Raw genomic sequence first — 14,352 nt, 5'->3', positions numbered from 1 at the left:
TCACGGTAAAATTAAAATTCGTGGAAGAATTTTTGATGCGGACACAGGTATTAAAATTTTAGATTATTACAATGTCTGTACACTTGCCATTAAATCAGCCTTCCCGCCCTTTTCCTTAGGCACCCCTAGGGGAAATGACAATGTAAGAAATGAGCCCTAAAAAGATTAAGATTTTTAGAATTTCTGCTTATCTTATATCCCCGTTTTCCCTATGGAAAATTATTACCATTATTAATAGCTAAAGTTTTAAAATTTATTTCAGATCATACAGAGCACTGTATTTCTCAAAAATATACTTTTTTCGTAAATTAACAAGTCAATACATTGTCGTATTTTATTTTTCGTCAGTAACATGTACATATACACAAAAGGGGGTACACGTACACGTGATATTTTATCCGTGATGCATAGTCTAGCATGCCAGTTTCTAACGTCATGGCTATCGCATAAAGTAGGAGCAGTCTGAATAAACACGCGATGCAAAAATTCAAGAGTTTCGTTAAATTTCGATACAGAGAGAATGAAAAAAGATAGAAGCGAGTGAACCGGTGAACTTTGCGTGGCACATCGTCGATACGTATCATTTAAATACACTATTACACTTTCTCAACCAGTCAGCCAACTTATTTTCTATCTCTTCGAAGTTTAATCTCTTTGCCGGGTGCAAAATTTTTCCTCAACTTTTAGTTAGCGAACAAGTTACCCGCGTTTCCGAGAGAAGTAAATTGACAAGTTCGCGCAGTCGTGCAACACAGGAAATTATATTTTTCGAAAAATTAAAAGGTACCTTTCGCTGGACCGAATAGCAAACAGAAGTGTCTCTTTCACTTTAAAGAAATTCTTTTTTTTATTATGAATTAATTACATTATAGTTTCCTCTCAAGTAAAGTTTTCAGTAGCCTTCAATAAGTTGAGTTGTTAACTCAACGTAATAGTTGAAAACTTTTGCTTTTTTTTAAAATAATTTTTTGAATTTACATGTATTACTAAATTGGTAAATTTTTTAATTTCAAATTGAAAGTTACGGATGATTTGATGAAATATATGTTTTTTGATCGCGATATAACAGAACCTGGATTATCTACAGAAGAATCTATTCTGTTTTATTCAATTTAATTTTGAAATTAAATGGGATTTGCTTACGTTTCATTCAGTTCTCATTAATCAGCATACAGTTAGTATTACATGTATCTATATAAAATTCAATATATTAAAATATGTTGAGATGTTAATTAAAATTGGGAACGAATAAAATAAAGCTTTTCGTTATTCGTTGTATTCAAAATATATTTCACAATTAACGTTAAAACTAATTATCGATATTTTGATAAAAAGCATTTCTTGTAATTAGTTTCATTTGAGATGTAATTTGATATTTAAGAAAGAATTGAAGTTTTCATAAAACAGGTGGTATCTTTTATTCGTGATTAAGATTTCTAGTTAATACATATTAGGATCGATCATAAACGAGCATAACTGATCGTAAGGGCAAGCACAATTTTCTAAGCTCCGCTGTTGATTCTCCGTCCGCAGAAATTTTCGCCCAGTCGGATCGCATCATTATGCATATTGCGTACGATTTATCACGTGCGACCAGTTTGAAGGCAATGCAATTAATGCGACCCGCAATTAAATTAATAACTATATTACGATCAACCGTTCCTGAATGTTGGACGCATTGCGTATTCCGTCAAAGCGTCGTTCGTTATGCTTCGTCCACAGAACGTGGAAAAAAGAATTTGCCGGACACGTGCGAGAGAAATTTCCATCCAAAATATGTTTGGCTGTGTTCACGAGATTATAATCAGATTCTGGACCAACAGAAATATCCCTTCATAAATTAAACATTCTCGCAGGCATGTAATTTTTCACTGCCTTTGTTCCCTTCCGTTTGAATTCGAGCCGCGTTTTACTGAAATATTATGCTTCTCCTGTGTTCACCTTTCACTCGCAGCAGAGAACACCATCAGCCCCGAGTATTTCTTTTAGAATTTGAAGCCGTTTCGTTTTCCTATGAGTTTCATATATTATAAATTTAATACCGCCCGTTATTCGCTCGTTAAATGTATCATTGCACGTATTCATAGTGAAACGTTACTCTATATAAATACGTTTACTCGTGCGATAATTAATTCCAGAATTTTGTTCCTTTTGAAACTGATGACAAAGTGTTCTGCATATATTCATCTTTTAATATTGTATCGATCAGCGAAGGATTAAGGGTAGATTTAAAGGGGGCTACAGCCCCAGGCCATACTTTCCAGCGGGCCCTTTGTAAATCTTCTATTCTCTATCTCGAAAATATTACGATCAAATTTGTGGTTAAATATTACTTAACTTTATTTCAAATAAATTTTAATTATGGGATTAAGAGGATCCTTCAAGGTTTGGCAGTAGGTTTAATTTCATTATTTTGCTGAAATTAATCTTCTTTCCTGTTTGTAAGAGAATTAATCTGCAGTCAAAATGAAAGATTAAAACCCTTTTTCGCTATTTGAACCAGCAATGAGGAAAAGCTCGGTTACGCATCGCTTTATATCCCTATGTACCCGGCTTTGTGATTATCGCGGCTATGAACGTCTAATCCTCTAATTGCACACCAACAGCGGTGAAAGAAGAGGCTGCCATGTCTGTAATCGACACATGAGTAGTTTACGAGCCGCGTCGGAATAGCACAATGCCGGCAACTTGTCAACGAAACTATTTCCCGAGCAAATCGACGATCCATTTCACCCGTATTTCTCGAACCAGTATCGAAGCATATAAACGATGAATCCGCTTTAATCGAGATGCAATCGCGCAGATGCGAATCGTAAAACGTCCTGGAAATCGTTACCAAGAATCGTTCGACGATGTTGGATTTATCGTAATTAATAAGACGTTTACCGGATGCGATTGCGGCGGGGGAATCGTAATTGCTCGATTGATTTCTGTTTACTTAAGAAGGAAGTCTTTGCGACGATAAAAATGATTTCAGGACAGATTGAGATTTAATTTTCAATCTGTACTTGAATTCCTTTCTACTCTTGTCATTCAAGAAAATATTATTTTATTTGAAAAAAGAAAAGTCAATCGTTCTGATAACAATAAATATTCTTTATTTTTTGCTCAAAATCATATACAGGTCAATTTGTAATCACAGAGTTTATCAATAGATGAAAGTTCATTAAAATTGGATAATGAGGTTCGGAGTTCAGAAGCTTTCCGTATAACTGCAAACCGTCTTAACACCAAGAATTAAACGAAGCCAATTCTCCATTTCCTCAGCACGTTTGATAGTGCATGCTCATTCCCTGTCTTCGTTTCGAAGAATAATTTAACTCCTTGCTGAGTGTCCAAGTAGCAGTAACTATGAGTATCTAGAATTCGCGTCAATTTTTAAATAATTGTGTACGTTGGTGTAAGTAGATAAGGGCCAGAGTGGGACTGGTCCTCATATAAATCTGGACTGACCTTTCCCCAAAAATGTGGGCCTTCACCAATCTGAAATTTTAAGACTCCAAAATTTCAAATTTTCAGATTACTTACATTTTAAAATTCCCAAATTCCAAATTACTAAAATTACAGAGTTCTAAAATTCTCAAATTCCAGGTCCTAAAAATTTCAAAATTATAAAATTATAAAATTTCTAAGGGAGCTGGCCCATTCCAAGAGAAGGTCCAAGTCACGCCAATTGTTTTAACACCTTTCTACATTACATTCCGCAGCGAAATAGTTGAAGACGTGCGACAAGGCTTCATCGTTTTAAAAGAATTTTCATCAATGTAAGGATTAAATATGCAGTTTTTAACGTGTTCCTTTTTCTTTCACCTCCGTCGTTTACCTTTTTCTGACATGTTGACCATACTTTCCCGACACTTTGAATAACGATGTAAGGAAATCGATATCGTGGTACCGACGGTGTTTTCCACAACGCTCTATTAATTTCAGTTTCTACGTTCGCTCCTTGTGCTACATGATTAATTATGAAGGTGATAGCTTCATTATCCACGGTTATATAAACGTAATTGGAGACACAGGGGTCGAATGTTTGTGAACGTTTATTACCATTTCGTGATGCACAAAATTGAAAAAAAATATTTGATGATCGATAACAGTAACATTCTATATATTAATGAAATGTGTATCCTCTAACTTTTATTAAAATTACAATTTTAGACAGATATGGTGTAAATGCTAGTTTCGAAAACTCTTGTCATTAAATTAAATTAGAATTCCTATGTTTAGAAATTCATCACTTGGTATATAATAACGCAATGGAACTCTGCTGTTTACTCTGCTGTTTACTCTCGCATCCATTTTGTATTATCTAAATTAATTATCGCCGGTGGCAGGTTCTATGATCGCATGGTTACCAATTTCAGAGGTTAATAAAGCATTTATAAATCTTCATTAATAAAATATTTAGTAGTTATTTCTTGGTACTTCCTTTGAATTGTTTCTTTTTTATAGAAATATGAAACTCACTTGCTCGAGGGGAAAAGAATTTTACGTGAAAAAATTACAGTACAATCATGGGTAACGCGTTGTTTCACGATCCGGTGACACAAGCATTTCGGTGTCGCGATACAGCGTGCGCGATATAATTAAAATTCCTGAGCTTCTATTAAAGCTGATCATCTCTAATAAGCGTGGCAACACGCACGAAACCTCAATTGCTACACGAATCAACGTACACTTCATTACTACTGAAATTACAATGTAAAGCTGTCGCGCGAACAATCATCCGTACCGTGTAATCTAATTACATTTTCCTATAATTATTACGACCCTCGACAACGTGTTTGTCGATCTTTGTGATCATCATTGCGTAAAGACAGCTCTGAACGAGAATTTGTAAACGTATTGATAAAACAACCTTTGATCTTTTACAAATTAATTTATGAATTAATTTTTCGCCTCCCATAGTTAATAAACTTGGTTCAAAAATTAAAATTTATTCCGAACAAAATTGCATTCTATATTTTTCGATATAGTAAATAGAAAGCTTGTAACTGAACCTCCTGAAAAGTCAGACCCAGAGCTGCCGCCCTTAGACCTTTCCTTAATCCAGCGCTGCTTCTGATGCTTAAGAATAATTTCAAAAAGAAAGGCGTGGTATTTTTGGCAGCAATAAACTGTATCTTTATTATCTTTCCTTTATCTTCTTCTTCCCTTAACGGTCTTTTATCTTGTTTGCCGAAAGAATATTGCGTCTCTGGGTAAACATTTAATCTACGTAAACAAAATGTAACGATGTTCTTGTGTCGCAATACGAGCAAATAAATTTCACGGACTTTTTAGTGTGTTTACCGCAGCTTGACTTAAAACGAAACGATCCAGGCTTTCTAGATTTTCCACCATTAAAAGTTACATTTGTCTGATACTTCTTCTACGTGTTTGAAATTAAAAACCGACGAAATTTCAATGAAATACGACACATTTTTTTTTTCTACCGAGGATTCAAAGTTTTAGAATTCTCTGCCTGATGGTGCTTCGTTCGCTCAACAAATTGAACATTTAATAATGTCCCTCGTAACAGGGAATTTCTACGTTTCTCATTGTCGGTCTAAAGTGGATGAAACTTTCAGTTTGAATAATAGTTGTCTGGATTTGCGTTGTAGTCTGTTTTAAATCCGACCAAGGCAAAAACAATGAAAACAAGGTTAATTAGGCCCGTCGTTTACCTCGATATAAATGGGAAGGTAGCAAATTGAAAGAAGCCATTTTTGACCCAATCCCAAGGAACTACTCTTTTATATCTTCATGTTAATTAATCGCAATTAAACAATGAGATTCGACAACAGATAATCGTGGTGAAATAAGGCAAAAATGTAGTTTTTGTATTTCATTTTATTGGGTGAGATAATTAAACTAAACTACTTAAAAATCAATGATATGTACAAATTCACGAGGCTAACAATGTTTATGTTTATCTCATTTAATATTAATTGAATTCCTGTATTCTATTCAGCAAAAGAATCTATATTTCTGTATGTTATAGTTGGAGCAAGTAGTACAAGTCGATATTACGCGAAACGTCTTCATCCATCACAAGATACTTCCTGTTTTAAGTTATATCAGTGTAGGAAATTTGTAATGCTAGTTAGCTCGCGGCACTAAACCTATTAATATTCTACCATATTCTAGTTTTCCATGAATAACAATGACCCATAGACAAAACATTTCATAACTACTGTATTAACCTTCTTTACACCAAAGTGTAATCCTCGCGTAAACCCTTCTCAGCACCATAATTCCTCGCAATAATCCTAATTCCGAGTAACTCCCTCTATAATCATTCTTTACAATTTCCATGATAATGATAATCGTTTTAGTAAGAGGGCCAGGATGGAAGCGGCAGAGCACCGGTTCGTTAGCGAACTGCACCCTTTCAAATGGAAATAACAAAAATAATAAACCTTCCGGGGGAACAAAGTGCCTCGCCATCTCGCATTCCAGATTTACACGAAGCATCCATGGAAACAAGGAATTGCGTACAGCTTGAACCCGTTGAATGCGCTCCGCTTCTGGATGACGGGGTTAACGCGACACTGTAAGCTTGTGACGTCTCTTAGACGGCTGCAAGTATAACGTTACAAACGAGATGCAATCCACCTACCAATCTACCTGCTCACGTACCATGTCCCAGTTTTTCAAGAACGACAACTTGTGCGTACGTGATCTGTCGCAAAGATAATGACTAGACTTGGGGGATGCTATGTACATTTAACCCTTTCGCTCCCAGTGCATTTCGCAAGAAAGTCATTCACTATGCATGGAACAGCGAATCGCTATCCGATGGGTGAAATATTCTAAATTTAAAAACATAATTTTCAAATCGCTACGTAGGAAAGAAATTATTGCACAAAATCTTTTTCACGATTTTAGAATATTTACATTCCGCGGATGTATTTAATCCAACTCCTATTAATAGGTGTGTTAATTACACGTTTACGCACACCTGGTAAAACAATGGCGACACATACCTCAAAAGCGTCTAACGGTGACTTGAAGCAAACAACTTTGGCAGCTAAACTTCTCACTGGCAAACTACAACCCCCTAACGATGTATCTTCGTCACAAGGGTTAACTCTTGCAACACTATACGATTATAATGCGATCGACAACGTTGCGACGTTGTAATTTGGTCGATTACGTTCAGTATTTATTGATTAACTGTATAGACAAATAATCTAACAGTTGTGAATTGAAAATTATTAGAATTCTCTTCAAACTGGTTCTCGAAGAAGATAATATTTTTACAGGTAAATAAAGTAGCGAATGGAACATTGTTTCGACGAAACTCGAATCACGTAACAACACTGTTAACAGTTCACGAACACAACGTGTAATAAACAAGAAACGAATACAAAGCAGGAAACGGAGGTAATATGTACTCGAGGACTTCCTACGAAAGTATATTACAACGAATTACATTGCCATTACTATTAAACGACACGGCAAAATGCCCAAAGAATGGTAAAACCTCCTTTCTGTATCCTTGCCAAGCTGTGTTTCTTACGACGGCAATCGTGATCGTTTCAAACATTACATTCTATTAAGGTAAGCTACCGATATCGTTTCTTTAAATGAACAAAAATTTTATACGAGCCTCGTAAAATTTCTGTATGAACCAAGTGAAAATAATTTTCGAAGAAACAGTGAAATTTAGGAAATGAAAATAACATGAAATAGAAAACTAAATTAAAATTGGGGCTCTCTCCATGGTCCGAGGGTTGAGTTTGACTCTGCCGAAGTTAAGTTTATAGCTTCTCTAATCAAAAGTAGATAACAGAATACATTATTTCTAAGCCACGGTAGTTAAGGGTTAATGTTAAAACTTAACGGCTGTATGGATTGTAGGTTTAAAAATTTTGCAAACTTTAACGTTCGACGAGCTTATCGTTAAATTGTACACCAAGGAGCTCCATACCCAGTGAATGTTTCTTATCTTTCAAGGTATTTCTCGTGTACCTTTCCCTTGGCTATCTTTCTTTTCCGCTACTTTCCTTCCCTTCTTACGCGTGAAAAACCTTCATGGCTTCCTCGAGTTCGAAATAAAATTTCCATTTGGTCGGGTTTGAAAACCGCTAGAAAGCACTCTCAGAAAATTGCGATCCCTGTAAGTAAGTCTCACAAAGAGACAGTGCCCAGCAATCAACAATAAAAAGCTGGATTATCTGTTTGCTGCCGTATCACTGAACAGCTGGCAATATTGATATTAAACCAAGTTTTCTTCAATTAGAAATGTTACCAAGACTTTTATTAATTACCATTGTGAAATATTATTAAAAATAATGAAATTAATTAATGATAAATGACATAAAATTCAATAAGTCAAATTTATTTTTTATTTATCTATTTTAAAAGCTTGCTGTATGTAAAATAATACTTTTGAAAATATAAAAGCTTTTGAATAATAACAATATTGCACACTTGTTGCTGAATGTGCCATCGATTTAATCGAGGACACGTTTGCTATGTTGAAGTTAAATATTGCCAATTGAGAATCCTCGTAGAGTTAACGGCCTAAGTATCCTTAAGCACCAATTACGTAATTGACTTCTTTATTGTATCAAATGTTTGCCTACTGTGATTCATTATTACTTTCTCAAATGACCGTAGATCCTATTATTAAAGAATATTAAATAAACTTAATTGTAATTGAGGTACGAGGAAGGAAGAAGGCTGTTAAAACAAAAATAATATAAACGCCGTCTGAGGTGCTATTTAAAAAAGTGTCAGTGACTTTGTTTCTTTGTCGAACAAAGAATGTTTTGGCAATATTTAATTTTATAATTTTTCTGTCAATTGAGTACCAACCAATCGTTATTTATGACCTTCTTTATCCGATTATCGGAACTATCTATAAGATCGTTACAATGAACACCCCGTATAATAAATACAGTAACGTAGAGGGTTGGTGCCAACATGAATTTGGCACAGCACCCAACATGTTAAAGGAACCTCGTCAAAAGTCGAATCCTCCACGAAAATCGGTTTGCCGGTTCTTACGGATGGTACGAAGGTATTTTCCAAAGTGCACGTGTCGACATAACGATTACTTTGCAATTTAAATACACGTAGTCCCGCTTAAAGGGGATCATTTCTAAGCCGTGTTTCGGTATGCACGAACCCCCAAGGCACCGTGTCGATTAGCACATGATTCACCGGTGAATGAAAGAGACCTCATAAATAGGAAACGATATCCCAAGAAAAAATACGTAAGTACGATGTGTTTTAGCGCGCCTAGCAAGTCTCAACGATAAGGTTAACTATAGGTACGAACGGAGAAAGGGAGGGTTTTGAATAACTAAAGTGAAAGTTAACAAGAATCTGCATCGACTACCCTACAGCGGCAAAGGAACGGTTTCATGATTATTTCAAGACGCTTTTCCCCTGTTCGAATCGCCAGGAAAGGTTGGCATAATGAAAAGACCGCTTCCCAGCGGTTCATTTCTAACAAAGGATATTTGAAACGCGAATTTCCTTTAGCGACTGATAGAAATTCTTGACCATATAGCGAAACGCGAAAACTGAACTTAGAACTCGTCCGTGGGTTAATCTCAAAAAGACGAAGCTTTTTCGTAACCATTATTTCTGAAACAAAATGATTTCCCTTCGATACTAATTTCGAATAACAATGAATATGAAATAATTTTTCGGAAATGTCTCAACTGACAGAAATAATACGTTTCCAGTATTTCCTAACCAGTGAGCTCGAGTTCCTCTCCGCTCTAGTCTTTTTAAAGTTAAAAATACCCGAGAATTGTTCAGCTTCAACGGAACAATAACACAACAGGCAAATAGGAAGCATAGAAAGAAGTATGCCAAGGGTACGGTCACGACAGTATCCGCTCAATAACTTCCTGCTATATAATTCCCTGTTAGGAACGCCCCCTGTTCACTCATGCACGTGCATCTCACTCTCTCAATGAACGTATACCTTCGTCGCATAAGCAAATGAACTGTAAAAAATACACCCACATCATTGATGCTCGACTTCTCGTTTTTTAGAAAAGCCCGCTAATAGAGCTCCGAAAGCGGTGAATTATCGAACAGCTATTGTATTAGGATTCCTCGATGCATTAGTTGCATAACGGTTCGTACATATCTGGCTCGTGTTCTAAAAACCCTTCCGTTCTCATAAAAGCGAATTGGAAGGACACGCAACACCCTCGGACGCGCGTCGGAAATGGAAGAAAAAGAAACGAGAGAAAGAATAAAAGAAAATATCTCCGCTGCTCTATTCGTACATAGTCGCAAGCAGAAAACACGATGAGATAAAACACGTGGGGCTATACGTACATCGCGTGTAGTTAGATATGTGCTTTAACCCTTTCAGTGCTATTGGAGCTTACAGGCGGCCGAGAAATTCCATCGGTCTGTGCTACAGACGCCTCTAGGCATTCAACTAATTTTACTAATCATAAACTATCATCCCTTCCGAGTTTCCGACAGCAATTGTTTAGCAAATATCAGACAGATCGTATATCTTGAAATTTTCTAAATGCAACTTCCATATTTTCACTTGGTAACAAATATTTCTTACATTATTCGGTAAAGAATGCGCGTCGTTTGTTAGATTTCTTTTGCCTGAGTATTTATTTCGCATTAGACTATACTGCAGCGGAAAAATTAAACAAATATTAAACACTGGAGTATTGTAAAGGGCTCGCTAAAACTCCTGACGTCATCAGAAACAATTTGTTGCTACGTCATCGGTTAACCGATCGTTCAATGCCCTCCTCAGCTATTGTTGAAGGAAGAGGATACCATCGTTGGCTGATCAACAAATCGAATTTAAAATGGAATGTTTGCGAATAATTTCATAAAAATCATTTGATGCATTTTTGCATATCAATCACACGTGTATCGAGGAAAATGAGGATCAGAGAGCGCTAACCTTGAACGTATGCCAGCAGAAAGAGGTAGATGAGGAACCAACTCCGTATCATCGTATTTATCGTTCACCGGCACTTGACACTTTATTCGTGGCAAGATACATACACCTCTTCGTCACCAATTGATCGCCATTTGCATCACGACCACATTCGTACACTTCGACGGCACACGGGACAATAAACGACCGCGACACGGTTTATATTCGAATGAAAAATCAGTCGTTAGTTAGGCGAATCGCTAAAGTGCATTAAAAGTGCACTACGGGCGGAGTGCGGCGAGCAACGTTCTGCGAGGACGAACGAAAGCAAACTGAGCCAGTATTCGCTATTCGACTCCGTATCCACCCTCTCCACCCTTCCCCGCGCGTCAGCTGACAGCGCCGTTCTACTCGCGCTCCCTACCACAGGGCAGACCTGGCTAAGATGATATTTCAAATAAAAAATAGAAATACTTTCGGATACTTTATTTTGTACTTCACTTATGTTTCGAATATTCCATTATTATTTCTATTAAAAATTACTATACTTCGGGTAAATATTTTTAATACAGTTATATCTATTATTATTAATTATAGCAAATCTAAAGATACTGTTATATTTAGATAACAATATTTCAATAATTATTTTCGATAGCTTCTGGTAGAAGTATATCCAGATCTGCTACGGGGTCACCCCTCTTTCCGCCGAATCCCACCCGGCGCTCGCACCCTTTCCAGACCCGCGCATCCGAAACCCCACCTGACGCTTCCGACAATCCGTTTGCATCGTCTTCCTCGCTCATTTTTCTATCGGCATTATCCACCTCTTTTCTACTTCCTGCCGCCCCTCGACCCCTTTTTAACCGACCTTATCGCGAACCACCGATGCGCTCGAGCGATGTTACAAGCCCCCATACTGCGGTTTCTTATTTCTATATGTCAATTCATCACGCTTTGTAGATTATTGCGGTGTAGAGTGCCGAGTACAGTAGGATGCTTTCAAAAAAAAACCGATGTAAAGGAAGGAGATCCCATTATTCTTTCTAATACTCGTATTATTTGTAGGTTTGGTTATACGAGACGAGTATTTGATTCGGTATTTCAAAGGAAATAAGTGAAACAATTAATGCGTATTATATATAGCAATGGCTTACCACTAGTGGAGGCCTCTTTTTCTTAGCCGGGTCATTTTCTCTCGGCAAGACTGGCGTGTTCGACAATGTACACTCAGCTACAATGTAGGCTTCTGTTGATTAAGAGTAAGTTTAAGGGGAGGAGCCACTCACCATTTGCCTTTAATCTTGAGAGAACTCTGGAAGAACCTTAGGCGAGCCAGGGAGAACCTAAAGAGAACCTAACCCAGAACTTCATGTGGTCATATGTAAAGAAGATGGACAAATAAGGAAAATGGTGAGACGCTCCTACACTTTTCTTTAACAAGAGAAGTCTAAGTCTAAAAATGCTACAGTACACATTTACATTGTGTTCTTTGTTTGAAGATATTTTTAATATTTTACAACTTGAGAAAGATTTTAGTGTGAGTAGTTAAAAAATTAATTTTGTTGGGTTTAATAATTGCTTTTAATTTAGTTCTAAATCGTCTACACTAGGATACTTTCTAAATAACAACAAGGATTTAGATTAAACCGATACTATTCGATATGGACAGTGCTCTCTCTAATTCTTCGTTCTTCGCACTTCTCGCGCATCGCTCGATCTTTATACCCCATGGTGCGATTATTAAGCGGGTTGCTGATGGTTCAATGAATTCTTATAGGTCCGCACAGTAAATTCCAATTTATGGGAAGTAACTTTTTATTGGTGTAGCACAGTCGTATTGGTTCGCGTAAAATTGCTTACCAGGACCACGAACTCGTTACTTTGTCGGTTACCGGTGGTCAGTTGCACTCGGTTCAACGCGTTCTATCACCTGTTCTATATTTGCGGTTATAATTTCGATCTATCTTGTTTGTATCCGACTGGTATTCGCGTTACTAGAATTTCTTTTTATCTATCTAATTAAAAACACTCGCACGGGGTACTTGAGATTATGGACACATGTAATATTGTGAAGATTTTCGATACGATTTGTTCGAAACGAAAATTCTCCCTCATGAAATTTTGAACACCTTTAGCGTCGACCATTAAATGATTCTAGACTACGCGTCGACCATTTGGAACTCGTAATAAAATAGAAACGAGCGCCATAGTCGTACGATTCATGTGTACCCATTAACAGTTCACTGATACTTTTTGAAATTTGTAAGCCAGTATTTTCACGATGTTCTGGCTCGATTCTTTTTTATCTCTTTTTGCGGCATTTCACAATATCGGAATAGTTCTGACGAGGCGAGGGTATGAGGTTAAAAATTCAGACAAAAATCCTGATGAAAAGAGGTGGGTTGATGAGGGTTTCGCTTAAATTTCAAGATCCTCACGGTGACATGCTTTCAAAAGCGTCTCGCTTCGAATGAAAAGCGGGATACTTAAAAATAAAGAATTTGGAGGACACGATTGTCGATGCAAGAACGGTATTGACAAATTTGTCATTCCCGTTCAATGCCTGGCCTGTTTCCTACGCATATCCTGACGCTGACAGCACTTCACCGCTTCTCGCGGATTCGTTCGCGTTTTCTTGCTTATTTTTCTTTTTATCAGAGGAGATCTCGCTTCTTTTATGCCAACCAATGGATTCTTTATACTTCATAACGTACTTAATTGATGTCACGATACACGTCGATGCCTCAGTTTCATCGTTCGATAATTCTTTTCGTTTCACACCTGTTACAAACGATATTCTAATCGATGAATATACTCTTCCGGTATCTTTCGAAATGGATTGGTCTATTAAGTAATTATTAAATATTTTAAAAATGATTCTAAAATAATTTAAGTCAGCTTTTCGTACAAATATCTCAATGTACGTTTGTTGGGTGAACATAAATGAAAAAGAAAAGATGGTAATACATACCGTGGCCTGAAAATCTCGAGAAAGTCCGAGCTTTTGTTGGACGTCAGTGGCAAAGGTATAAAGCAAATTTACCAAAGATGCCCGTCTAACCGAGAGAAACAGCATCGAAGCTTGACATTTAAGCTTTGACGGTGCCGGCACCTTGAGATATAGTAGGTATAGCCGCCTCTAAAGGCTATTTATTTCCAATCTTCTGCGTTCACTCGCTTTTATACCTCCGGGAATGATATTCGCCCGAGCGAATTGATCTACGTTAACACACTGAATACCGTGCAGGACATCGATGACCCGTGCCGCGAATTCAATATAATCCAATAATTGAAGAAGAGAAATTTTAGAAAATCCTAAATTGTATTTAGTTTATAAGGTAGCAAGTGACGAGTTAAAATTGCAAAATGGAATTATTCAATGGTAAATTCATTTTGACTGTGGCAATAACATGTTAAAGTATCAAGTATGTCTGATTGTTCACTTTCGCGCCACGTTTGTTGATCTTCGTTAAAATTCTTATCAGTCA

The 14,352-nt window shown here is 36.8% G+C and overlaps 1 protein-coding gene across 2 annotated transcripts in view; it reads right to left on the bottom strand.

Annotated features, from left to right (window-relative positions):
- Window positions 1–11,192, bottom strand: part of LOC114880945 — a 170,735-nt gene extending 159,543 nt beyond the window's left edge. For both annotated transcript variants that reach the window (XM_046287798.1, XM_046287799.1), the window contains exon 1: window positions 10,889–11,192. In XM_046287798.1, the coding sequence (XP_046143754.1) occupies window positions 10,889–10,940 (52 nt within the window). In that variant the 5' untranslated portion in view covers window positions 10,941–11,192. The remainder of the gene's footprint in view (window positions 1–10,888) is intronic.
- Between the last annotated feature and the right edge of the window lie 3,160 nt (window positions 11,193–14,352).

This window comes from Osmia bicornis, chromosome 11 (genome assembly GCF_907164935.1).
Source record: "Osmia bicornis bicornis chromosome 11, iOsmBic2.1, whole genome shotgun sequence".
Taxonomy (NCBI): Eukaryota; Metazoa; Arthropoda; class Insecta; order Hymenoptera; family Megachilidae; genus Osmia; species Osmia bicornis.
The sequence above is the reverse complement of the archived record's forward strand: the minus strand, read 5'-3'. Positions and strand labels throughout refer to the sequence as shown.